Source organism: Phoxinus phoxinus, assembly GCF_949152265.1.
Source record: "Phoxinus phoxinus genome assembly, chromosome: 21".
NCBI lineage: Eukaryota > Metazoa > Chordata > Actinopteri > Cypriniformes > Leuciscidae > Phoxinus > Phoxinus phoxinus.
The window spans coordinates 1,116,094-1,142,518 of NC_136896.1; the positions used below are offsets into that span (position 1 = coordinate 1,116,094).

General features: G+C 39.9%; 2 protein-coding genes across 4 annotated transcripts in view; one reads left to right on the forward strand and one right to left on the reverse strand.

The window, feature by feature from the left end:
- The window catches only part of sec31b (SEC31 homolog B, COPII coat complex component), a 35,042-nt gene extending 21,873 nt beyond the window's left edge, over positions 1–13,169 (forward strand). Inside the window, exons 20-28 of one of the 3 annotated variants that reach the window (XM_079594701.1) lie at positions 992–1,118; positions 1,489–1,983; positions 3,986–4,024; positions 5,114–5,172; positions 8,229–8,354; positions 9,133–9,252; positions 11,138–11,209; positions 12,545–12,724; positions 12,755–13,169. In XM_079594701.1, coding sequence (XP_079450827.1) covers positions 992–1,118; positions 1,489–1,983; positions 3,986–4,024; positions 5,114–5,172; positions 8,229–8,354; positions 9,133–9,252; positions 11,138–11,209; positions 12,545–12,724 — 1,218 coding nt within the window. In that variant the 3' untranslated portion in view covers positions 12,755–13,169. Of the gene's footprint in view, positions 1–991; positions 1,119–1,488; positions 1,984–3,985; positions 4,025–5,113; positions 5,173–8,228; positions 8,355–9,132; positions 9,253–11,137; positions 11,210–12,544 lie in introns of all 3 variants that reach the window. The other 2 variants (XM_079594700.1, XM_079594702.1) reach the window with 2 other exon arrangements.
- Positions 13,170–17,096: 3,927 nt separating this feature from the next.
- scd (stearoyl-CoA desaturase (delta-9-desaturase)) lies at positions 17,097–25,407 on the reverse strand. The gene is made up of 6 exons (XM_079595380.1): positions 24,999–25,407; positions 24,638–24,859; positions 22,910–23,040; positions 21,679–21,884; positions 20,861–21,093; positions 17,097–18,549 (listed from the first exon to the last, which is right to left on the reverse strand). Exons 2-6 carry the CDS (start codon positions 24,843–24,845, stop codon positions 18,350–18,352), a joined length of 978 nt encoding a protein of 325 aa, XP_079451506.1. The 5' UTR covers positions 24,846–24,859; positions 24,999–25,407; the 3' UTR covers positions 17,097–18,349.
- Positions 25,408–26,425: the final 1,018 nt, after the last annotated feature.

Consider the following 26,425-nt stretch of genomic DNA (forward strand, 5'->3'; position numbering starts at 1 on the left):
TATAAACTAACTTCACAACTTTTACTTGCACTGATATAGCGAGAGTTTTTCTTTTAGTTGTTGTGTTTCATAGACCGCCAAGTTCATCTAATTAATCTCAGTTTTCACCGTTTCTCAGCGTGTGATTGGCTGTTCACTGCTGATGTCACTCTTAAACTCAGTATAAAGCCCGAGTTGATGATCAGCATCATGGTACCAACAAAACCTGGTTGGATTGGTTTGGTTTGGTTTTGTCAACTCAAAACTAATCCCGTAACCCTGAGTTTGTTGGTACCATCATGGTACAGGACCCAGGTGTAAACAGGACCTAATCCTGCATTAATCTAAGCCCTGTCTGTGGAACCAGGCCATAGTGTTTTCCTGACGACTACAGACGGTCCAAATGGACCCGGTTTTAGTGGCAATCCACTGTTCCGGTGCAGATATAAACGTGATGGAGCAAAATGAAGCCCGTTCACAGAGAATGCTGGTTTTATGGATAGCCATTCCATATTATTTGCATTGTTTTTATGTAAACGCGGTGTTATAAATGTGTGGCGCTCAAGTTAAAACAGGATCTACTTTAATAAAAAGATATAACATGTTGAGGCGTCTGTGACTTTGTTCATATTAACATCTGACTGACACTTTAAAAGCCTAAACTGACATTTTGGACACAATTAAATAGATTACACTAATGCTGTCTCCATAACTCTGCAATATTTTCTGCTCCAGAGACGACATCTAAAGTGCATGACAGAGATATTCTGCACTTCCTTTTAAAACTCAGTAATATTGTTATTTAACAGCTTCACAGCCACAGAATCAGCCCTCAAAGTTTTTTAAATGCACGTTTTTAATCTAAAATTAATATTGCTTTAACTTGCACCTCGTTCCTCGTGTGTGTTTGCATCATCACGGCTGCTCAGACTGTTGCATAAGCTTGACCTGTAATGCAATAGTTATTCAGGCATTGCATATTGATGTGTTGTAATGTGTGTGTCCTGCGCAGGGGTCGTACCCGTCCACAGTCGCTCCTCAGACGATGCCCCGTCTCCTCACCCCTCAGACTGAGTCTGCTGGAGCGCCGCGGCCCGGCCTGAGACCACATTACCCACAATACCCTGCCTCAGCTCCAGGTAACCACATCAGCTTCATAATAACTAGGGCTGCCCTCGACTAAAGGTTTTTCTAGTCGACTAGTAGTCATTAATTTAAAGGGTTAGTTCACCCAGAAGTGTAAACTCTCCCTCATGTTGTTCCCATCAGACTTTCCTTCATCTTCAGAACACAGATGAAGATATTAGTGATTAAATCTGAGCGCTGTCTCACTCCTCCATAAGCTTCTGTTGTAATTGAAACTTGCCGGCCCAGAAAGTTAGTAAAGACAATGTTTAAAATAGTCCGAGTGACTACAGCGGCTCAACCTTAAGATTATCAAGCGACGAGAATACTTTTTGTGCGCAAAAATAACGACCTTGTATTTGACGTAAATGTTTCCTCCTCCAGGTTTCCCTCAGTCTCAGCCGTTCCCTCAGTCCGGGTCTCTCGGTGGCCCTGTGGGCTTCATGTCCGGCCCGTCGATGCCCTCCTCCGGCCTGACGGATCCTTCAGTGCCGCCCGCGTCTCCGCCGGGACCCCTGATGTCTCCGACGGGACCCATGATGTCGTCTCAACCCGCTCCAGGGTTCTTATCTCCCACCTCTCTGCCAGGCGGCCCGATGCCCTTCTTCCCAGGCGCTCCACACACACAGGGGCCTCCACACGCACACACACAGGGGCCTCCACACGCACACACACAGGGGCCTCCACACGCACACACACAGGGGCCTCCACACGCACACACACAGGGGCCTCCACACGCACACACACAGGGGCCTCCACACGCACACACACCTGCCAGCGGTGTGTATACGCCTCTCGGAGCCGGTTATCCTCAGGGTGGACCCGGCGCTCCAGGAGCCAAGAGCTTCGCCGGCACCAACCTCCCACCTCCACCTACAGGTATATGCTGAAATCCATGATAAAAGTGCGTCTATCCATCATAAAAGTGCATCTATCAATGATAAAAGTGCATCTATCCATCATAAAAGTGCATCTATCCATCATAAAAGTGCATCTATCCATCATAAAAGTGCATCTATCCATCATAAAAGTGTGTCTATCCATCATAAAAGTGCATCAACTATCATAAAAGTGCGTCTATCCATGATAAAAGTGCGTCTATCAATCATAAAAGTGCATCTATCCATCATAAAAGTGCATCTATCCATGATAAAAGTGCGTCTATCAATCATAAAAGTGCATCTATCCATCATAAAAGTGCATCTATCCATGATAAAAGTACGTCTATCAATGATAAAAGTGCATCTATCCATCATAAAAGTGCGTCTATCCATGATAAAAGTGCGTCTATCAATCATAAAAGTGCATCTATCCATGATAAAAGTGCGTCTATCCATGATAAAAGTGCGTCTATCCATGATAAAAGTGCGTCTATCCATCATAAAAGTGCATCTATCATCATAAAAGTGCGTCTATCCGATAAAAGTGCATCTATCCATCATAAAAGTGCATCTGTCCATCATAAAAGTGCGTCTATCCGATAAGTGCATCTATCCATCATAAAAGTGCATCTGTCCATCATAAAAGTGCGTCTATCCGATAAAAGTGCATCTATCCACCATAAAAGTGCGTCTATCCATCATAAAAGTGTCTATCCATCATAATAGTGCGTCTATCCATCATAAAAGTGCGTCTATCCATCATAAAAGTGCGTCTGTCCATCATAAAAGTGCGTCTGTCCATCATAAAAGTGCGTCTGTCCATCATAAAAGTGCGTCTGTCCATCATAAGTGCATCTATCCACCATAAAAGTGCGTCTATCCATCATAAAAGTGTCTATCCATCATAATAGTGCGTCTATCCATCATAATAGTGCGTCTATCCATCATAAAAGTGCGTCTATCCATCATAAAAGTGCGTCTATCCATCATAAAAGTGCATCTGTCCATCATAAAAGTGCGTCTATCCATGATAAAAGTGCGTCTGTCCATCATAAAAGTGCATCTATCCATGATAATAGTGTGTCTATCCGATAAAAGTGCATCCATCATCATAAAAGTGCGTCTATCCATCATAAAAGTGCATCTATCCATCATAAAAGTGCATCCATCATTATAAAAGTGCGTCTATCCATCATAAAAGTGCGTCTATCCATCATAAAAGTGCATCTGTCCATCATAAAAGTGCATCTATCCATCATAAAAGTGCATCTATCCATGATAAAAGTGCATCCATCATCATAAAAGTGAGTCTATCCATCATAAAAGTGCGTCTATCCATCATAAAAGTGCATCTGTCCATCATAAAAGTGCATCTATCCATCATAAAAGTGCGTCTATCCATCATAAAAGTGCGTCTGTCCATCATAAAAGTGCATCTATCCATGATAATAGTGTGTCTATCCGATAAAAGTGCATCCATCATCATAAAAGTGCGTCTATCCATCATAAAAGTGCATCTATCCATCATAAAAGTGCATCCATCATCATAAAAGTGCGTCTATCCATCATAAAAGTGCATCTATCCGATAAAAGTGCATCATTACACAGCTTTCTAAAACGCGGTACTCAAGTTAAAATAACTTTTAAAAAGATAAACGTCTCTAGATCTGCGTCTCATGTTTTTAACTGCAGAAACGCGTCCTCGCGGGAACATGCAGAACCGTCCAACGTTTGGAATGATTCCGATGTTTTTATGTATTTGAAAGAAGTCGCTTCAGGAAGACCAAAAATAAATAATCTACTCACCATCATGTTCAATGATGATAATAATAGTAATAAAAAAGGCACCAGCTGATCTCCTTTTGTTTTTGGAAGAACGTTGCACAGGTTTGGGGATAATAAATGATGACAGAAATCACAGAATTATGAATTAGTTTTTTGGGAGTTGAAAACTCCTCTGTAGTGTCTCTGAAATATTGTTCCCGCTGTTTGATTTCCAGGATATTTCCCATGGCTGACTTACCAGACAGAAGAGGAAGGTGTGTGTGTGTGTGTGTGTGTGTGTGTTATATAAGCTTCAGAACAGAGATAGTTGTGTGTGTGTGTGTGTGTGTTTATAAGCTTCAGAACAGAGACATTGTGTTTGTTTATAAGCTTCAGGTGTGTGTGTGTGTGTGTGTGTGTGTGTGTGTGTGTGTGTGTGTGTGTGTGTGTGTGTGTGTGTGTGTGTGTGTGTGTGTGTGTGTGTGTGTGTGTGTGTGTGTGTGTGTGTGTGTGTGTGTGAGCTTCAGAACAGAGCATTGTGTGTGTATTCGAGTGCTTCATAGGGACAGCAACAGTCCAAACACGCCATCCTCGAACTAGGCTCTTCTAATATTTAATACTGATTGATTATGAGTTGTTTGTCAGAATAATAACACACTGATCGTGTTGCGCTTCCTGTGGGATCTCCCTGAGGATCATGGGTAATCATGTTTGAGTGGCTTCTGAAGGCTGTTTGCAAGTTTGCTGTGTGAGTTTTGCATTAGGAGGATATAAGAGGACGGAGAGTTAATAATACTGTTCAAAGTTTGGGGTCTGTAAGATTTTCAAATGTTTTTATTCATCAAACCTGCATTTATTTGATCAACAATACAGTAAATATTCTGAAATATTATTATAATGTAAATCTGCTGTTCTCTATGTGAATATATAGTAAAGTGTAATTTATTCCTGTGATCAAAGCTGAATGTTCAGCATCATTGCTCCAGTCTTCAGTGTCACATGATCCTTCAGAAATCAGTGTAATATGATGATCTGATGCTCAAGACACAGTTATGATTATTATCAGTGTTGAAATTAATTTAATGCATCCTTGTTGAATCTTACTGACCCATAAACCTTCCGACGGTAGATCATCTATTAGTGCTTCTGTTGATTTAGCGTTTCAAACTCGTGTGTGTGTGTGTGTGTGTGGCTTGATGAAGTGTGTTTGCGCGTCTTCCTGTACTATAAATGAGAAGTAGTCGATGCGATGACGTTTATAAGTGTGACTATCGTGTCCAGAAGAGTTTTGGTGCTGCTTTATTGATGCATGCATTATTATTTACATGCATGTTTTGTTGACGGTGTGAATCTTCTCTCCTCAGCGGCTCGTGACGGGTGGAACGACCCTCCAGCTGTACGCTCAGGACAACGCAAGAAAAAGGTATTTATTTCCATAATGATGTTAATACCCATCATAATGTATTTAATATGAAAAAATATAATGAACATTTCCTGTCTCTCTATTAAATCAACACTGAGTGAGTTAAACTGCAGTTCCTCCACTGGCCACTAGAGAGCGGCTGCAGAAGAGACTCAGTCCCATAGACCCGCATGTTAAACTGCAGTTCCTCCACTGGCCACTAGAGAGCGGCTGCAGAAGAGACTCGGTCCCATAGACCCGCATGTTAAACTGCAGTTCCTCCACTGGCCACTAGAGAGCGATGCAGAAGAGACTCAGTCCCATAGACCCGCATGTTAAACTGCAGTTCCTCCACTGGCCACTAGAGAGCGCTGCAGAAGAGACTCAGTCCCATAGACCCGCATGTTAAACTGCAGTTCCTCCACTGGCCACTAGAGAGCGGCTGCAGAAGAGACTCAGTCCCATAGACCCACATGTTAAACTGCAGTTCCTCCACTGGCCACTAGAGAGCGCTGCAGAAGAGACTCAGTCCCATAGACCCGCATGTTAAACTGCAGTTCCTCCACTGGCTACTAGAGAGCGCTGCAGAAGAGACTCAGTCCCATAGACCCGCATGTTAAACTGCAGTTCCTCCACTGGCCACTAGAGAGCGCTGCAGAAGAGACTCAGTCCCATAGACCCGCATGTTAAACTGCAGTTCCTCCACTGGCCACTAGAGAGCGCTGCAGAAGAGACTCAGTCCCATAGACCCGCATGTTAAACTGCAGTTCCTCCACTGGCTACTAGAGAGCGCTGCAGAAGAGACTCAGTCCCATAGACCCGCATGTTAAACTGCAGTTCCTCCACTGGCCACTAGAGAGCGCTGCAGAAGAGACTCAGTCCCATAGACCCGCATGTTAAACTGCAGTTCCTCCACTGGCCACTAGAGAGCGCTGCAGAAGAGACTCAGTCCCATAGACCCGCATGTTAAACTGCAGTTCCTCCACTGGCCACTAGAGAGCGCTGCAGAAGAGACTCAGTCCCATAGACCCGCATGTTAAACTGCAGTTCCTCCACTGGCCACTAGAGAGCGCTGCAGAAGAGACTCAGTCCCATAGACCCGCATGTTAAACTGCAGTTCCTCCACTGGCCACTAGAGAGCGCTGCAGAAGAGACTCAGTCCCATAGACCCGCATGTTAAACTGCAGTTCCTCCACTGGCCACTAGAGAGCGCTGCAGAAGAGACTCAGTCCCATAGACCCGCATGTTAAACTGCAGTTCCTCCACTGGCCACTAGAGAGCGATGCAGAAGAGACTCAGTCCCATAGACCCGCATGTTAAACTGCAGTTCCTCCACTGGCCACTAGAGCGCTGCAGAAGAGACTCAGTCCCATAGACCCGCATGTTAAACTGCAGTTCCTCCACTGGCCACTAGAGAGCGGCTGCAGAAGAGACTCAGTCCCATAGACCCGCATGTTAAACTGCAGTTCCTCCACTGGCCACTAGAGAGCGCTGCAGAAGAGACTCAGTCCCATAGACTCGCATGTTAAACTGCAGTTCCTCCACTGGCCACTAGAGAGCGCTGCAGAAGAGACTCAGTCCCATAGACCCGCATGTTAAACTGCAGTTCCTCCACTGGCCACTAGAGCGCTGCAGAAGAGACTCAGTCCCATAGACCCGCATGTTAAACTGCAGTTCCTCCACTGGCCACTAGAGAGCGGCTGCAGAAGAGACTCAGTCCCATAGACCCGCATGTTAAACTGCAGTTCCTCCACTGGCCACTAGAGAGCGCTGCAGAAGAGACTCAGTCCCATAGACCCGCATGTTAAACTGCAGTTCCTCCACTGGCCACTAGAGAGCGCTGCAGAAGAGACTCAGTCCCATAGACCCGCATGTTAAACTGCAGTTCCTCCACTGGCTACTAGAGAGCGCTGCAGAAGAGACTCAGTCCCATAGACCCGCATGTTAAACTGCAGTTCCTCCACTGGCTACTAGAGAGCGTTGCAGAAGAGACTCAGTCCCATAGACCCGCATGTTAAACTGCAGTTCCTCCACTGGCCACTAGAGAGCGCTGCAGAAGAGACTCAGTCCCATAGACCCGCATGTTAAACTGCAGTTCCTCCACTGGCCACTAGAGAGCGCTGCAGAAGAGACTCAGTCCCATAGACCCGCATGTTAAACTGCAGTTCTTCCACTGGCCACTAGAGAGCGCTGCAGAAGAGACTCAGTCCCATAGACCCGCATGTTAAACTGCAGTTTCTCCACTGGCCACTAGAGGCGCTGCAGAAGAGACTCAGTCCCATAGACCCGCATGTTAAACTGCAGTTCCTCCACTGGCCACTAGAGAGCGGCTGCAGAAGAGACTCAGTCCCATAGACCCGCATGATAAACTGCAGTTCCTCCACTGGCCACTAGAGAGCGCTGCAGAAGAGACTCAGTCCCATAGACCCGCATGTTAAACTGCAGTTCCTCCACTGGCCACTAGAGAGCGCTGCAGAAGAGACTCAGTCCCATAGACCCGCATGTTAAACTGCAGTTCCTCCACTGGCCACTAGAGAGCGGCTGCAGAAGAGACTCAGTCCCATAGACCCGCATGTTAAACTGCAGTTCCTCCACTGGCCACTAGAGAGCGCTGCAGAAGAGACTCAGTCCCATAGACCCGCATGTTAAACTGCCCAACATTACAGCAGAAATAAACATGTTCACAGTCTGGTGCAGGAAGTGCTTTTGGTCTATAAAGCTAACTTTGCTCGTCATGACGACTGTGTGGAAGATTCATTTTTTATAACTCATCCATTTAAATTATATTAAGCCTTAAAGTTCTGCATAATTAAGGGCGTGGCCACTTGAGTGACAGGTGGATTGCCGCTAATGTCACTACTAGCCGTTTGTCTGCTAGCGTCACGTCACCTCAGCTAATCCGCCTCGCTGTACATTGTCGTTTATCCGGGAGTGATGCGCTAACAAGATGGCGACGGCCGGCTCCGCCCACTTTGGGCTTCATAATACTCTTCAGAAACACTACGGGTGACGTCACGCACACTACGCATATATTTTCTATGGTTTATAGTGTGTGGGTGTGTGTGTGTGTTGTACAGCTGCCAGAGAACTACACTCCTCCTGCTCCGATCACAGCGCCGGTGATGGGCTTCCCAACGGAGAATCCTGTGACGCAGGACCGAGTCCAGGTGCCGCCCGGAGCCCCTCAGGAGCCGAACATACAGGTCAGAGGTCATCGTGTTAGTCGGATCAGATGTGCTAGTGTGATCTAAAGATAAATTCGAATTTGTTTCTTAAATATTAGCAAAATTCGAATTATATTTGAATTCTAAAGGCAAAAATTACTGTATTGTCTCCTATGCCCACAAGAGGGCGCAATCAGCAAATATAAACCAAATCAAGCATCGCATCTTTTATTGAAATTAAATGACATTCACTTTTTAAAGGGCATTAACTTTTGAAACTATTATTCTTAAATAAACCAGTTCCCGCCATTTTTCAAATGGACAATGGCGCCACACCGCGCTGTAAACTGGATATGCTAACAGAAACACACCGCGTCAGTTACGACATCATGTCTCGCGCCTCGACACACCAAAAATTCTAAAATGCGCGATTTTTGCATTCAAATGCATGTTTTTTTTTACCCTCTGGTGGTCTTTGCGTGTCTGTAAAAAATTAGCGAAGTCTTTATTTTATTTTTGTCAATTAAATAAATGTACAATATTTTAGTTTGATAATGTTTTTTATTTAAGATTTTGTATTTTTTTATACTAAATTATATTTATGTTGCATTTATAATCCATTTATCCACTTAATAAATGATAAGCTAAAAAAAAAAAAACGCGTCAATTACATCATCATCATGTCGCGCACCCTCGACACACCAAGAGTTCGAAAATGCACACTTTTTTTTTTTTTTTTTTTTTTTTTGATAAATTCACATTTTTGTTTGACAGCCCAGTGTGATCCGAGTGCCTGATTTGTCCCGTGTGTGTTTAGTCTTTACAGCAGCTTCCCGCGGTGCGTGTGGGACAGAAGGAGATCCCCCCCGAACACATGATCATCAAGAACACCTTCAGTAGTCTAGTTCAGCGCTGTCAGCTGGCCGCCGCAGACCCGGTAACACACACACACACACACACACACACACACAGCATAACTCTAATCTGATTGTCCGGCTTTATGAACCTTCTGGAATCTGGTTTATACCTGTCCACCTAGAAACTGAGTATTTGGCCGATACAATCTTGTGTAATAAAAGATTTTGTAATCGTTTATCATGATATTACAGCACAACTGTTTTCAACATTGATAATAATCAGAAATGTTTATCTTATAATCACAAATCATTTCCTGAAGGATCATGTGACACTGAAGACTGGAGTAATGATGATAAATTCAGCTTTGATCACAGGAATAAATTACACTTTACTGTATATTCACATAGAAAACTGCAGATTTACATTATAATAATATTTCACAATTTTTACTGTATTTTTGATCAAATAAATGGAGCCTTGATGAGCAGGAGAGACGTCTGTAAAGAACATTAGGAAATATGAATTACTCCAAACTTTTGAGCGGTAGTGTAGAATGTGCAAACAAATGGTGCAAAGAAGAGCCGTTAAAAAATGAAAAAGTTGTACATAAGATCTTATTATTATGTCCTGTATACAGAATTAATACCCAAATTATTGATTTGAGAAGATGAAAAATTAACATTCTCAAGCGTATCATATATAAGATAAAATCATTATTATTGTGTCACTACCATCATAATCACTTGGGCCCTGTTTACACGAGAACGCTCGCGGGTGAAAACGTACAAATATTTGATCAGATGTTCCTTTCGTTGACACGGCGACGGCGTTTTTGGGGCTTAAAAACGCAAAAAAGTGAAACCACCCTCCAGAGTGGAGATCTTAAACGCTCCACCGCCGCGCTCCCGTCTAAAGGGTGAAAAAGCAGAAGTCTGCTAGACAGTGAAGGCGTCGCGTACGCGTTTACGTCACAGGCATGCGCCAGTACAGGAAAATAACTAAACATTATCAAACTAAAATATGCATTAATTTCATTGACAAAAAAGAAAAAATCTGTCATTTGTGAGCGACACGTGAAGAGCGCCGAGGGTTAAAGCAGCAGCTTTACCGTATTAAACATGACAACCTGTGTCAGCGTCTCTTTCACTTTCAGTGCTCCACATTAATCTCCAAAAAAGATGTGCATGTGATTAGAAGACAAGAGCTCATAACTCTAATCTGATTGGCCGGCTTTATGAACCTTCTGGAATCAGTGCACTGGTTTATACCCGTCCGCCTAGAAACTGAGTATTTGCCCGATACAATCTTGTGTAATAAAAGATTTTGTAATCTTCTATCATGATATTACAGCACAACTGTTTTCAACACTGATAATAATCAGAAATGTTAATTATATAATCATAAATCATCATATTACACTGATTTCTGAAGGATCATGTGACACTGAAGACTGGAGTAATGATGCTTTGATCACAGGAATAAATTACACTTTACTGTATATTCACTTAGAAAACTGCAGATTTACCTTATAATAATATTTCACTATTTTTACTGTATTTTTGATGAAATAAACAGAGTTTTAGTGCAGGAGAGACTTCTGTGAAAAACATTAGGAAATATTAATTACTCGGTAGTGTAGAATGTACAAACACAAAGCCTTTCAAAAAAAAAAAAATTTTTTACATAAGATCTTATTATTATGTCCTGTTAATATCCAAATTATTGATTTAAGAAGGTGGAAAATTAATTACATTTTCAAAAGTATCATATATAGAATATATAAAGATTTTCATGATTATTGTCACTCCCATCATAATCACATTAATCCCCCAAAAAAGTTGTGCATGTGATCAGAAGACGAGCTCATGAGTCTCTTCCTGTACCAGTGTGAGGATTTTAACCACAATAATCTGCAAAGTGCATTTGATTTTTATAAAAATTTCTTATATTAACTTTCCTTCCAGCAAACGAAGCGCAAACTTGACGACGCCTCCAAACGCCTCGAGAGTCTGTACGACAAACTGCGGGATCAAGCGGTGAGTTGAGGACTTTACTCCCGTTCCTACGAGCGGCTTATAAAGCTTGAGTTTGAAAGTTAAGTCTGTGAAAATAAGCATATTTATGAAAAGGTACTTGAATTATTGAAAGACAATATTTGTGACCCTGGAGCCGCACGGGTATATCTGTGGCAATAGCAACTATACATCGTATGGGTCAAAATTATCCATTTTTCTTTTATGCCAAAAATCATGAGGATATTATGTCTTCTTTCAGACTTGTGGTGAAAAAAAGTCCAAAATACACATTTAGGTCTTTATTTTACTACACTGTGTCTGTTTGCGTCTGTAGATTTCTCCGAAATTCAACAAAAGTTGTCGTTCTGAATCAACGCTCCGCGATCTCTGTCTGCTTCCTTTAATCTCACACACCGCTGTAAAGCTCTCTCTCTCCTCTACAATGCTGTCGGATCCAAATACGGTCATTTGCTTTTAATCAGCAACCAATCATGAAAGTATAATGGGCATTTAACTCTAAAAGCGAAATCTCATTGGCTGATGTCAATTTCTGACACCGTGATTGGTTCAGAAGCATCACGTGACGCGCTCTGACATTCAGATGTGTGTTTTTGACTGTTTTTCTGCTCAGTTGAAGGCCATAAATGCTGTGTTTATAAGTGTTGATGTGATTTAGGTGGTGTGTATTGTTGTTGCTAATGATTTGATGAGATATTGTGTCAGTAAATAGTTGTTTCCACTAAAAAAGTATGAATTTTTACATTACAAATCTTTAAATGCCTTTTTCTCAAAATTAGTTTGTCATTCTCCAGTAACACATCTCAGCCGATGTTCACCAAACTCTCCATTTACACACTTAGCAGTATTCTGAAGATATGTTCAGAGGGATTTGTTAATAAATCGTTCCTGGCCTGATTTATTTGACATTTTAATAAAAAAAATATGGCGAAAATTGATTTTTTAAGTCTATGGACAGTATATTTGGATTTCCTAGGTCACGAAAGCATATATCCTGAAATCCCTCTGAACATCTTCTTTCATCTTGTGTGTAATCAAAATGAAAAAAGAATTTTGCACCTGGCTTTATCATATGTTCAGATCTATCTGCCGAAAATATATGCAAAATAGCGCATATTTAATGGTATAATGCCTAATTTGCATAATTAAACATACAAATTTTAAAAACTTGTAATACATTTTTTTTATGAACTTGTGTAAGTAATCACCTGAGGAAGTGTCATGGTGATATCTATTATTTTAAAATGTTACCCTATTCACCTGTAGTGTCTCGCCTTAAGAGTAAAAACAGAGGATTGAGACGCGATCTAAAACTGGTGTTTTGTGTCGCCCCGTCAGCTTTCTCCCAGCATCCTCGGCGGCCTGCACGAGATCAGCCGGTGTGTCGGCGAGCGCAACTATCCGCAGGGTCTGGAGGTTCACACACAGGTCGTGAGCAGCAGCAACTTCAGCGAGATCTCGGCGTTCATGCCCGTCCTCAAGGTGCTCATGACCATCGGCAACAAGCTGGCCGTGTGACGCTCTCTCTCTCTCTCTCTCTCGCTCGCTCGCGCGCGCACTGAACCCACAACCAATCCAGCGCTAGTATCCCAGCACTCCACGCCTGGCGTTCTCCTCGTGCGTTTGGCGTGTGCTTTCCTCCTCATTCATCCGACACGAGCAGAACGACTGTTCAGAAAACATTACTGCGCGATGTGTTTGAACCGAATGCAACGGTTTGTCTAAAAAAACGCTCGTGTTCAACGCGAGACTCTTCAGAATGTGCAGAAACTGGTAATGCAGCAGTTTAAGAATAAGCCTTAATACACGAGCAGAGCGAATTTGGACAAATTGTAGCATTCGATTCATTTTTAAGAACGTGTTATTGTGCGTAAAACCATTATTGCGTGATGTGTTCAATGGACTTTATGCACAGCTGCACTACTTCCTGAACTTTAGCCAGCTCCTTTGTTTCCTGTCTGCCATTATTGGACAAACTGATGAATCCAGGGGTGCCTGACCAACAACAATAATCAGACACACCTGGATTCATCAGTTTGTCCAATAATGGCAGACAGGAAACAAAGTGCTACAGTTCAGGAAGTAGTGCAGCTGTGCATAAAGCCCATTGAATGCAACAGTTTGCCTAAAAACGAGTGAACAAATTGCATTGAATTCAAAATGAGACTCTATGTGCAGAAACTGGTAATGCAACAGTTTATAAATAAGCCTTAATACACGAGGAGAGCGAATTTGGGCAAATTGTTGCATTTTGAGAGCGCTTTATTGTGCGTACAACCATTATTGCTCGACGTGTGTTGAATTAAATGCAAGAGTTTGTCTAAAAAACGAGTGGAACAAATTGCATTGAATTCAACATGAGAATGTGCAGAAACTGTTTATAAATATGCTTTAAAGGATTAGTTCACTTTTTAAAAAACTTTTGCTGATAGTTTACTCACCCCGATGTCATCCAAGATGTCCATGTCTTTCTTTCTTCAGTGGAAAAGAAATGAAGGTTTTTGATGAACACATTTCTCCATATAATGGACGTCAATGGGCCCCAAACGGGTCAAGGTCCAGATGACAGTGTCAGCGCCGCTTCAACGGGCTTTAAACGACACCAGACGATGAATACGGCTCTTATCTAGCGAAACCATCGTCTTTTCAAACATAAATAAACAAGTTTAAGTTTTATAAGCACAAGCGCTCGCCTTGCTCTGTTCTGTGATGCGCGTTCGTGACGTCATTAATACGCAGTTACGTTGAAAAGGTCACGCTTGACGAGTCAGTGTTTACAGATGCGCGGAAGGAGGACCATACACACATATTCAAATGTCTTTGTGTCAGTTTATCGGTTAAAATGCCCATCTCGTGTGTGTATCCTGGTGTTGGAATATTAAAAAGCCTAAAAGAAAGTTTTCGTCAGGATAGAAATGTTTTACTTTTCACAGAAGCGTGACCTTTACATCGTAACTGCGTATTTTTAATTAATATTAATATTAATATTGCGTAATTGCTGTCCTGACGAAAATGTTCTTTTAAGCTTTTTAATATTCCAACACCAGGATACACACACGCAATGGGCATTTTAACCGATAAACTGACACAAAGACATTTGAATATGTGTGTATGGTCCTCCTTCCGCACATCTGTAAACACTGACTCGTCAAGCGCGACCTTTTCAACGTAACTGCGTATCACGTGACGTCACGAACGCGCATCACAGAACAGAGCAAGGCGAGCGCTTGTGCTTATAAAACTTAAACTTTTGTATTTATGTGTGAAATGACGATGGTTTCGCTAGATAAGAGCCGTATTCATCGTCTGGTGTCGTTTAAAGCCCGTTGAAGCGGCGCTGACACTGTCATCTGGACCTTGACCCGTTTGGGGCCCATTGACGTCCATTATATGGAGAAATGTGTTCATCAAAAACCTTCATTTCTTTTCCACTGAAGAAAGAAAGACATGGACATCTTGATGACATCGGGGTGAGGAAACTATCAGCAAGTTTTTTAAAAGTGAACTAATCCTTTAATACACGAGGAGAGCGAATTTGTGCAAATTGTTGCATTTTGAGAACGCTTAATTGTGCGTAAATCCATTATTGCGTGATTTGTTGCAACGGTTTGTCTAAGAATGATCCAAACACACGAGCAGAGCAGATTTGTGTGAATCATTTGTACAATCATCGTGGCTTTGGATTCAGTGGTTCGTGTCATGAACTGGGTTTATGATTAAAGATCTGATGCTGTCTGTAGTTTAGTAATGTTAGTGGGTAAGGGGGATTAGTGACTGATGCATTGTGGGGATGATTTTCTTCTGTGTGAAGGAGTGTTTTTATATTGCACTTGAAGCTTGATCTGCACTGCTGTTTCTCACACACACACACACACTCCTCACACACTGAGTTCTGCTCGGATCTGGAGACTAATGGAGACGGAAACACGTGAATCTGTCAAAAACACGTCCGGGTCACAATCGAAGAACATCAAACCTGGTTTTGTTTTGCATTATGCTCATTACTCATACATTTTTTACTTTTGCATATTTTTCTAATCCCCCCAAAAAATTAAAAACACATTTTTATTCCGTTTAAATGCAACATGCATATGATGTATAAATACTTTTGCTTATTTGCGAATGAGAAATGCATTGAAATTGAATATTAATAGTCCGAAAAATAATCATATATATATATTTATAATTTCTCCTGGTTTTTGACGTGCACGTGTTCTTGACAGATCTCTACAGCACAGAAACTGAATGAATAAACAGTTAATCTGATAAACTAGTTCATCTTTTAATGCGTTTATGTTCTGCTGAAAATGTCGATGTTCTGTGTCTGAAACTGGTTCATTCTGAGGCTTGAAAACACTTGAAGAAAAATTAAATACAGAACTTTCATAAATGATCGGTGTCTCTGAGTTGTTGTTTTTCTTCTTAATATTCACTGCTTGACCTTTAAAACTAATAATGGCCAATTAAAGATGAATAAAAACAATATCAGCATTCTTCAGAATAATGTTCTTTTGAGTAGAAACCAACTATGATCATATTAAAATGAATTAATAACTTCACACATAAATGATTGGGCTCATTAAAGACGAGATGAGGGTTAAAATAGTCATTTTCTGCACTTGCAGATCTTAATGTTTTGGTTTTATCCTGTAGAGGGCGAGAAAGAAACATTTTCCAACTCATTACATCACGCAAAACATGTTTAATAACATATTTCTCTTTATATAAAACCCAAATATACTATACATGCATAATCAAGTCAAGTCCAGATGTATTTCTACATTTAGCACACTTAAAAGCAACGGTTGCACCAAAGTGCTGTATAGTAAAACATGAACATAAATGCAACACAAAATATAAACACATTAAACAAAATACTTTTTTTTTAAAGTTAGTAATCGATACTGACATTTTTTATATTTTATCATTAACCAGTCCATCTTATTTATCAATAAATTATTAATAGACTATTTTAGACCAAATTATTAAATGCATTTTTATTTAGCTTGTATGACGCATCGTCTTTTCTGAGGGATAAACTGCACTATCGCTCATAGATAAACACATCAGAAGATGATTACGAGTGTTTCCGGGGGGTTTAACGGTTTAACGGGGTGTGTCTCACACACACACACACACACACACACACACGGCGTGTGTGAGAAAGAATGTGACCGGTTTGAAACCGCAAACTGAGCCGTTCATGAACATCACGTCTCATTTCAGCGCTGCATTGAACATTCGAGAACCGCTCGCTGATTGGTCCACCGGAGTCACACGGCGACGCTGATTGGCTGACGTTGATCTGCTGTTGAAATTCCCGGGATGTCGTGAATGTTGTGACGCAGCACCGCAATGACCGAGAATAACACACACTTGTGTGTTTTATAAATGTGGATGTTGACATAACGCCAAATGACATTAGTAAAATAGTTTATATTTAGTAATGCCATTAATTACTAGTAGCCTCTATCTTTATAATAACCGTCTGTTGCTTACATAATTTAAATAAATAAAAAACGTAGTTAAAATATGATTCTGAGTGAATATGAGAGCCAGAATTGTTCCTGCAGTGACTATGTTAGCTTAGAAAGTTTTAACAGCATAATGTTAAACTTTCTAGTGAATGAATCTCTGCAGACGAGTTCAGACACGCCGGACTAATTATGGCCCGTGAAAATACTGCTCTGTAATATCAATATCAACATGTCAAAGGACGGATGACATCTTTTAACCTGATTTGTACATTTCTCACAGTAATGACTATGAACTTTGCTTCTATATTTCCATCCAGTTTACTTGCATTCCTTTTTTTTCCTCCATCGTGTTATAATTAAAATTCAAGAAAAACTGCTAAAAGAATGTCCCAAAAACACAGAACGTCAGACAGTTTGAGAAGCTCTTTGCTTGAGACTTTATTTCCAGTAATAGATTAAGAAACAAGAGTCTATTCACTATTACAGGCTGTTATCACAAACAAGAACATCATATTAGTTTTCTTCCAAACAGCATGAGAAATATCACGACCGCTCGAGTCACAAGAGTCCGAGTGAACACAAGGCGGTCAGAGGAACAGTGGCGTCTTCAGTCACTGTGAAGTCTGTGAGGAATTACAATCCAAATCGTTTTAAAGTTGCCAAACTATTTTAACTACGTGCAACTTGTCAAAGGAAAATCGAAACATGGAAAAATAGCATTGAAAAATCTCTGAAAATACATTATGTTTGATTAAAACATACAGGTGAAAACATCACGGTTCGGCACGCATGCAACAAACGCGTTTGGCAATCCGGACAATAACACCAGCAGAGCCTGTATTATCATTATAATCACTAAGTGCTTCCGTCTGTATTAATATGCAATAGAAAAGAGTCCTGTATTAATACAGCACGCTTACATTAACGTTTTAGAAGAACGCTAACGCAGGAACAAATCTGGATGATGTTGCACAGTTAATTACAATACAAAATCAAACTCTACATTTTACAGTACAAGAATCAACACGCTCAATCATTGTCACGCCGCCTCCGTCTTCTGGATTCTCCGTCAGTGTCTTAACATGAACCTGTACGTAACGTTACTCGACTCGTACGTAACGTTAAGTTGATCTCGATCCGGAAACACAAAACAAATAAGACTCACAAACCGTTCCACATATCTGTGCTGAGGTCCAACACTTCATCATTAATACAGATTCAAAACAGTTCATGGACAATTTGTGCAAGCATGGCAACAAAACAGTTTGGCAATATTAAATTATTAAATACGATCGCTTGATTCGTTAAGGTGCAGTTGTTAAACATTAAATAGATTTAATTTCTCCCAAATTGCACAGCTAGATTTGGTAAGATGGCGACGGGGTCGTTGTCCCGCTCCTGCGTTGAGTAAAACTGGGACGTCAGCTACTGAAGCTCAGACGGGGGTGGAAAACATCGACAAGCCGGAAACTAAACGTGAATAAGCGCTACACAAACAGCTCGTATCCCCGCGCTAAAGCTTCACAGGCTAGACTGGGGTAAACAACATTTGTCATCGTGAACTTAAAGCAGAAGCTCCAACACCGTCGCTGAAGCTCCCCGTCACTGGAAGGACCGATTGTCCTCCTGGCAGTTCGTAGGGATTGTGGGATGGCGGGACTGAACGTTAGCCGCTCCTGTGGCTCCCGTCTCCGGTCCGCTGGACTCGAGCGTTCACGGCGTCCCGGGACACGCGCTTCGGGTCGCTCGCCAGGCGCAGGAAGCACATGAGGTCGATGAAGCACGTGGTCAGGTTGAGCTTCCAGCCGTACTCGCTGGTGGCGTAGTCGAAGGGGAACGTGTGGTGGTAGTTATGGAAGCCTTCGCCTGAGGAATCAAACCAGATCAGATCATTAATATGCAATCTCAGAGCATGCTAACTTAGTCTTTCTAATGCAAAAATGCCCTCAATGTCGCATATTTATATCATAGTTGAGCAATATCATTTTAATTAGCCGTTTGAACTAATCAAATTAATTAATGACTCACTCACTTTTTTACAGTTTTTTTTAGAAAATTTCATTAAAAATGCCCCATAATGAATTGTCTCATATTTATATCATTATATAGTTGAGCAATATCACACGAGTGCCGTTTTGTTACAAATAGCACACATGCAAATGTGATATATATTGATTTTCTACAACAGTTCAATAGATAAGTTAATATTGTGTTATAATTTAAATGTTGTGCGTCTTCGAGTTTAGTTTCTGAATGAATCTGTTTTGAGCGAATCAATCGAGTGAAGCAATGATTCAATGACTCATTCATAAAGAGAGCCATTTTAATTAATTTCTGAATGAATCAGCCGTTTGAACTAATCGAATGACTCACTCACTCATTTAGACCTTTAACGCCACATACAGCGTTAAAATTTCTTATTTAGAAAATAATTTGTATTAAAAATGCCCCATAATGTGTGTTTTTTCTTGAGCAATATCACATGAGTGCCGTTTGTGTTCAGAATAGCACACATGCAAATGTAATATTAATTTTATACAACAGTTCAATAGATAAGTTAATATTGTGTTATAATTTAGACACTTTTTCCCCAATGAAAATATTACCTATAAATCCAGAGCGGAAGTGTTGTGCGTCTGAATAAATCTGTTTTGAGCGAATCAATCGAGTGAAGCAATGATTCAATGACTCATTCATAAAGAGAGCCATTTTAATTAGCCATTTGAAATAATCGTATGAATTAATGACTCAATCACTCATTTAGAGTTTTACAGTTTTTTAGAAAATTTCTTATTAAAAAAATTATTTTCATTAAAAATGCCCCATAATGAGTTGTCTCAGATTTATATCATGATATAGTTGAGCAATATCACATGAAACATTCACAATTCTGCACATTCAGATCTGATGCGTTCATGACTGATGAATCATGAATGAATTTTAGTATTAAAATGAGTTGATTAGTGATGAACACGAGGCTCTGCGTGATGGAGCCTGTAGAATACAGTTATGCATTACATAATAATGAATACAGTTACCGCTGTGTGAGTTTGTCTCATATTATGATATACTTGACTTGAGCAATATCACACGAGTGCATTTCTGAATGAATCAGTGTTTTAAGCGAATCAATCGGGTGAAGAAATGATTCAATGACTCACTCATTTAGACCTAACGCCACAGTTTTAGTTTCTTATTTAGAGAGTATATATATGAAATTATATTAGATGTATTTTTTATATTTAATCCATGATATATTTTCATGACAATTAGGCACATTTTCTTTCACAATTATTATTATGATCAACGTTTTCTTCTCTCTCAATGTTGTCTGTTGTGATTCTCCTTAGCATCCTATTTTATTAATCGCAACAATTTATAAAATAAAGTCAGTAAAAATGAAAAAAAGTTCTTCAAACACTTACCATGATGCATCAATATTTAAACTAGTACATCATTGTTTGTATTGTATTACATCACTGAGAAGTTGAACGTGAGGTTAAATGTGCTGGAATGTCCTAAAAATAAGTTTCGGCTTCTTGAAGTAGAATGTAATTGACTATTTTTTCTTATCTTCTCGTCTATCGTTAGAGTTTAAAGCGGTGGTATAATGCCCTTTCACAAGATGTAAATAAGTCTATGATGTCCCCAGAGTGTGTGTGTGTGAAGTTTTAGCTCAAAATACCCCACAGATATTTTTATATCGCATGTTAAAATCGTCACTTTTTGAGGGTGAGCAAAAACTCACCGTTTTGTGTCTGTCCCTTTAAATGCAAATGAGCTGCTGCTCCCGGCACAGGGGGCGGAGCTTCAAGAGCTCATGTCCTTTTAGCATATTCTGTCTTGATAATCTATAAATCGTGTTCAGGGGGCGGGGCTTATGTAAATTCTAGGGTTGGTGATGTCACTAACCCGTGAGGAAGCTTGTGTAGTTCCTACCAGCCGTTTGTTGTAGTTCTTAAAAAGCGATTTCTTTAAACGAAAATATCTCTCTTTGCTCTGAACTTTGAGCGTTGTAACTTTGCAGATGTTGTTTATGTTCAAACACAACATTACACACTAACTACAGTTAGACAACACAACACTACACACTAACTACAGTTAGAAAAGTGGAATAATCCCTTTAAGCTCAACTCTGTCCGTGTGAAGGCTGACTGTGGGAGTGTGTGAGACGTACCGATGGCACTGAAGGTGACGAACCGGTTCTCTCTGGGGTTGATGGTGCTGTCGTAGGGCCGGTTTCCCCACATGTGCGCGGCGCTGTTGACCAGCCAGGTGGAGTTCAGCACAAGAGTGTATCTGAGGACGGTGGGAACGAAATACGCCACCCACAGCGACTCGCCCCACAGGAACCAGGGCACAAACATCGGCAAGAAGAAGCACATCAACAGCACAGACGGCTTGTAGTACCTGAGAACCAAAAGAGTGCGATCACACTTAGTTAAAGGTGCAGTGTGTAATATTTAAGAGGATCTGTTGACAGAAATGCAATATCATAAACATAACTGTTTTCAGTGGTGTATAAACCCTTACATAATGAACCGTTATGTTTTTATTAGCTTAGAATGAGCATTTCTGTCTACACACACACACACACACACACACACCGGGTCCCCCTTACATCGACATGTTTCTACGGTGGCCCTGAGCGGACAAATGCGTTTCCTCACTATGTTGTTCTTCATGCGAAGAAGCGAGCTAAAGTCAGCGAATAAAACACTGACACAATGATGAACAGGTAACAATAATATTCACAATAACACCGTTTTACTAAATAATTAAGTAAATATAATTTTTTTACTTTGTAAAGAAACCTCATTGCTTAACTGGCTACTCTCTGCTGTCTCAGACGACGACATCACTTCCTGACGGCCACCGTAACTTCTGTTGGGTGCAATTCGCAACCTCATCACTAGATGCCGCTAGAATTCACACACTGCACCTTTAAGTGACCAACGACAGTTCGTTTAGTGGCCGGTTTGACCCCAGACTTGCCTCCTCTGAAACATGACGACCTTATCGGCCTTCAGGTCGCTGATCTCCAGCTTGCGTCCCTTCTCGATGACGTCAGGGTGTTTACGGACCAGGAGCCAGCCGATGTGAGAGAAGAAAAACCCGCGCACGGCGTTGTGAGGGTCGGCGTCCGTCTCGGAGTATTTGTGGTGAACGCGATGATCACGTGACCATTCGTAGATGTCGTTCTGCAGCGGAGAGAGCAAAATAAATGAGGCATTTCTACACAATTACACACCACATCTTTATTCAAATCCTAACTAATATATGATATAGACTCATTACATATCAAGCCTTTATTTGTTATAATTGTGATGATTATGGCTTACACCTTATGAAAACCTTTTCACTATACTCTAATTTTGAATTTGGGGTTTTCATAAAACTGCCATAATCATCAAAATTATCACAAATAAAGGCTTGAAATATCTCACTTTGCATGTAATGAGTCTATATAATATATTAGTTTCACCTTTTAAGTTGAATTACTGAAATAAATGAACTTTTGCACCATATGGGATGGGCAACGATTAATTGCATCCAAAATAAAAGTTTGTGTTTAAATAATATATGTATGTGTTCTGCTTCTGTGTATAATTTTTTTGTATATATATATATAAATACACACATATGCATGCATATATATATATATATATATATATATATATATATATATATATATATATATATATATATATATATATATATATATATATATATATATATATTTAAGAACTATTTGCATGTATATATTTATACATAATTTATATTATATATAAATATAAATAATTTATATATAAATAAATAAAAATTCTTAAATATATACATGCATGTGTGTGTATTTATATATACAAAATAATTATACACAATACACACACATATATTATTTTAACATAAACTTTTATTTTGGATGCGATTAATTGTTGCCCAACATTTGAAGTGGATCAAAACCTTTCATCAAAGTTATACATGAATTTTGAATAATATCCGTTCTTGTCTTAGTTCAACTTTGATGACCTTTTTTTGATCCACTTCAAATGTTGATACCGTGTTATTCTATCATCCGAGTGAATGTGTGCACGTTATGACATCTGCACTCATGACAGATTAATGTGTGTGTGTGTGTGTGTGTGTGTGTGTGTGTGTGTGTGTGTGTGTGTGTGTGTGTGTGTGTGACCCTGAGACGCTTCAGGCTTCATGTACGGTGTCTCACCTGGAAAGCCATGGAGTTGGCGAAGGCCAGAAAGATCCGGAGAGGTAAAGACCCTTTATACGATCTGTGGCTCCACAACCTGTGCGCGCCAGCGGTGATTCCCAGAGCGCTGACCACGAAACATGCGAACGCTGCGGGGAACAAACAACACGCCATTATATCCTTCTGCTAATAACCTGAAAAATTAATGCAGCTGCTCAGAGCCACAAAACTAGTGTTTAATTTTTAATGCACATGTCAGTTCAGTGACACACCTGGACTTTATGCATCTCGTAAATCATCTGTATTTTTGAGCAAACATGCTTGAAAAACTCATCCTTAGTAAAGTAACAGCTGGGAGTGTGTGATATATTCTCAATAACTATATTTTTTCGAGCGTGTTATTAATCTTTGCAATGCAGAGGAAACACAGAATCTGCATCTGAAGTGGCATTTAGATGCATTCACATTCACACAGACTGCATTTAACCTGCAGTTACAAATGCATAAATTATAATGAATTAATAATGATATTTAGAAATTATTTAAAATATGAAAAGATACTTTAAATGTGTAATTAAAACCGCCAGTAGGGGGCAGCACGTCACTGTTACGATTCATTCAAACGGCTGATGCATTCAGGAATTAAACATTTGACTGTCGTAATGAGCGAGTCATTGAATGATTCATTCAACGGATTCATTCATTCATTTGTAACTAAACAAATTGTGTGTCGCTCAGAGACTAGAGAGTTGCTTGGAACTACTTTCATTGGCGAAATAGAACAATATGGTCAATAAATGTCACTTAATATTAACTTCTTGTTCATTGAACTGTTGCATTAAATCAATATCACATGTGTAATCATGCTGATGTCTGGAGAAGAATGTAATCTTCATGTGATGATGATTAACTATATTAAATTATATAAATATAAAGAGGTAATTTTGCCTCTTATCTTGAATATTGAGGGCATTATAAATGCATTTTAATAGAGTAAATCACGCTGTTAATGCATTAGTCCACTGTCTAACCCACTAGACTACATTTCTGTAAAGTGAGGGACATACTCCATAATGTCAGATCACACATCATTAAAACAAAAAATCACAATATTATCATATGCAATAGATATCACACACCCCTATGGCTTAGACTTAGAGCAAGTTAAAGAAATGTGCAGTGCGTGTTTCAGAGAGAAACTCAGCACAGTGTTCATTTACACATAAACAGCTCAATAAATGCTTCTCCATCTCGGAGTTTGGGTTGCATGTGCAAACCATATTCCCAAACATACTGGGAATTGGCAACAAAAAAATGGGCTTTTGTCAACCAAAGGGAATATATATATCGCGCACAACTCTCCTCAACAAGACACGTGGTTTAAGGAATCATTCATCCATGATGCAAATGAAAACCATGCAAGTAAACCAGTTAAAACGTGAGCTAGAAGTGGCCGTTTTTACAGTCAGTGAATAAAATTAACATATTGATGTTCCCTTAAAACTTTCTAACCTGCACTAAAGCTTCCCAGCTTTAAAAGAAGATTTTACTTTGCATATCTTATACTAAAGAAGCACATATGAATGAGATTTAAAATGCATTCAACAAGTAACATGAGACTCAGATATAGTGCATGCATCATTAGTAATTGTTTGGAAAAGAGCAGCGGGAACATTCTGCTAAATATCTAGTTATCGAGGAGCGTGTGTGTAAAAGATGTAAAACGAGTGTGTTTTGAATACTCACTCCAGAAGAGTGTGAGGACAGATGCAGACGGGACCAGCAGAAGCCCATATAGAGCTGCAGTGTGCAATAAAGTCATCAGAACCACATTTCTCCAAACTATGACGACGGGAGGTTTAGGCCCTTCTTTCTCTTTATAAGTGGTGTCAAACACGTCCTCCACTGACTGCTCTGGACGCCAGACTGCAGGTTTAATATCCATATCGGGCATGATGATGAGGATCACTGTCAACACAAAACACACACTTCCGTTTATCTAACATTCAATGCAACTGCGATGCAGCAGAACCAGAACCAGCGGGATAAACTGGGTCATGACGCCACACAAAAACACATTTTGTCAGGAAGAAACGCCAAAACTTACCAGACTGATGCAAAGGGTGTGTGTGTGTGAAGTCAACGCACGTGCAAGACCGTATTGAAAGAACGCAGAGAGTATCCTGAACACACACTCGCTTGTAACCACTGCTGTTGATGGTGATGCGTAGTGCTGTCGCGAGCGGAGAAATAGCGCGCTGTGATTGGTCGGAGAGTTTGACACCACCCTAAAGGGAACGCACGGATTGGCTGATGCTCATCTGATGTTCGCTTTCTTTTTCTTAACTTCACACCAGCGTCCCCCGTACGTACAACGAATTTCTAACAAAATCGGTTCGCGTATTTATACCGTAAATCCGCTCACCCCACCGGCGAGGAGTTTCTCCCCTCCAGCCAATCAGAGCTCGTGCTGTCACGGCCACGAGCCCTGTTTCATCACTTCACAAGCTCGTCATTATTTTCAAATAAGACTTGTTCTTTTATTATCCCTTTATAACGAACATAAATGATGCTAAATACTGATAGGCTGATAACAGGAGTGACATGCCGAGTGAACTACAGTTACCCAGGTGTTTTCCACAAATCCTTGCTTAGTTTCCAGCTTCATAACTCTGTTTGATTAATGGACAGCATACGCATGTCGAATAAATGAATCAATTCGTTGAAATGAATGGCCAGGGTCAGGGACAATCTTGAATGTTTCTTCTATTATAAACAAATCAATATAGAAGATGAACATTCATATGATTCGTTATTTATCACGCTCAGAGTTTTCAAGGCAGGTTTTAGTTTTATATAATCAAAAAATGACTCATTTTATTGTGAACCGATTTGTTCGGACTGTTAATTTAAAAGAATCGATTCACCAATTCGTCCGTTTTTTTCAACAAGTTATTTATTTTTGAAATAATATTCTATTTTTTTCTATTAATTTGTAGGTGGAACAAATTATAACCAAATATCTACATTATAAAAAAAATTACTATAAAAATGTTGATAACACTTGCTAATCTTTGATAGTTAATATAAAACATACAGCTGTTCATGTTATTTCACAGTGCATTAACTAATATTGACAAATACAACTTTGGATTTTAATAATGTATTAGTAAATGTTCAAATTAACATTAAAGATGAATAAATGCTGTAGAAGTGCAGTTCATTATCATGTTAGTTAGCTAACTAAACCTTATTGTATGGTGTTACCAATATTTTTTTATGAATTTGTAAAGGGAATAAATTATAATAAAATAAAATAAATGTAAATGAATAAGCTAATATACTGTAGCCTATTTATATATAAATAAATTACAATTTATTACATTTAAATTATATCATCTGGTTGTTCTTTTTCATTTATTATTATTTTTATTTTTTTAGCGTATTTTAAAGATGAGTAGTTTGACTGCTGTAAATGATGTAAAGAAAAGTAAGACAACAGGTCAGTGTTTTATTAACAGTAGTTCTCAATCA

Excerpts from the sequence above, each read along its gene's own strand:
- scd (XM_079595380.1), bottom strand. The coding sequence starts at position 24,845 with ATGCCCGATATGGATATTAAACCTGCAGTCTGGCGTCCAGAGCAGTCA. Across the intron at positions 23,041-24,637 it reads TGTCCTCACACTCTTCTGGA|CGTTCGCATGTTTCGTGGTC; the intron begins GTGAGTATTCAA and ends TGTTCCCCGCAG. Across the intron at positions 18,550-20,860 it reads CGTCACCTTCAGTGCCATCG|GCGAAGGCTTCCATAACTAC; the intron begins GTACGTCTCACA and ends TTGATTCCTCAG.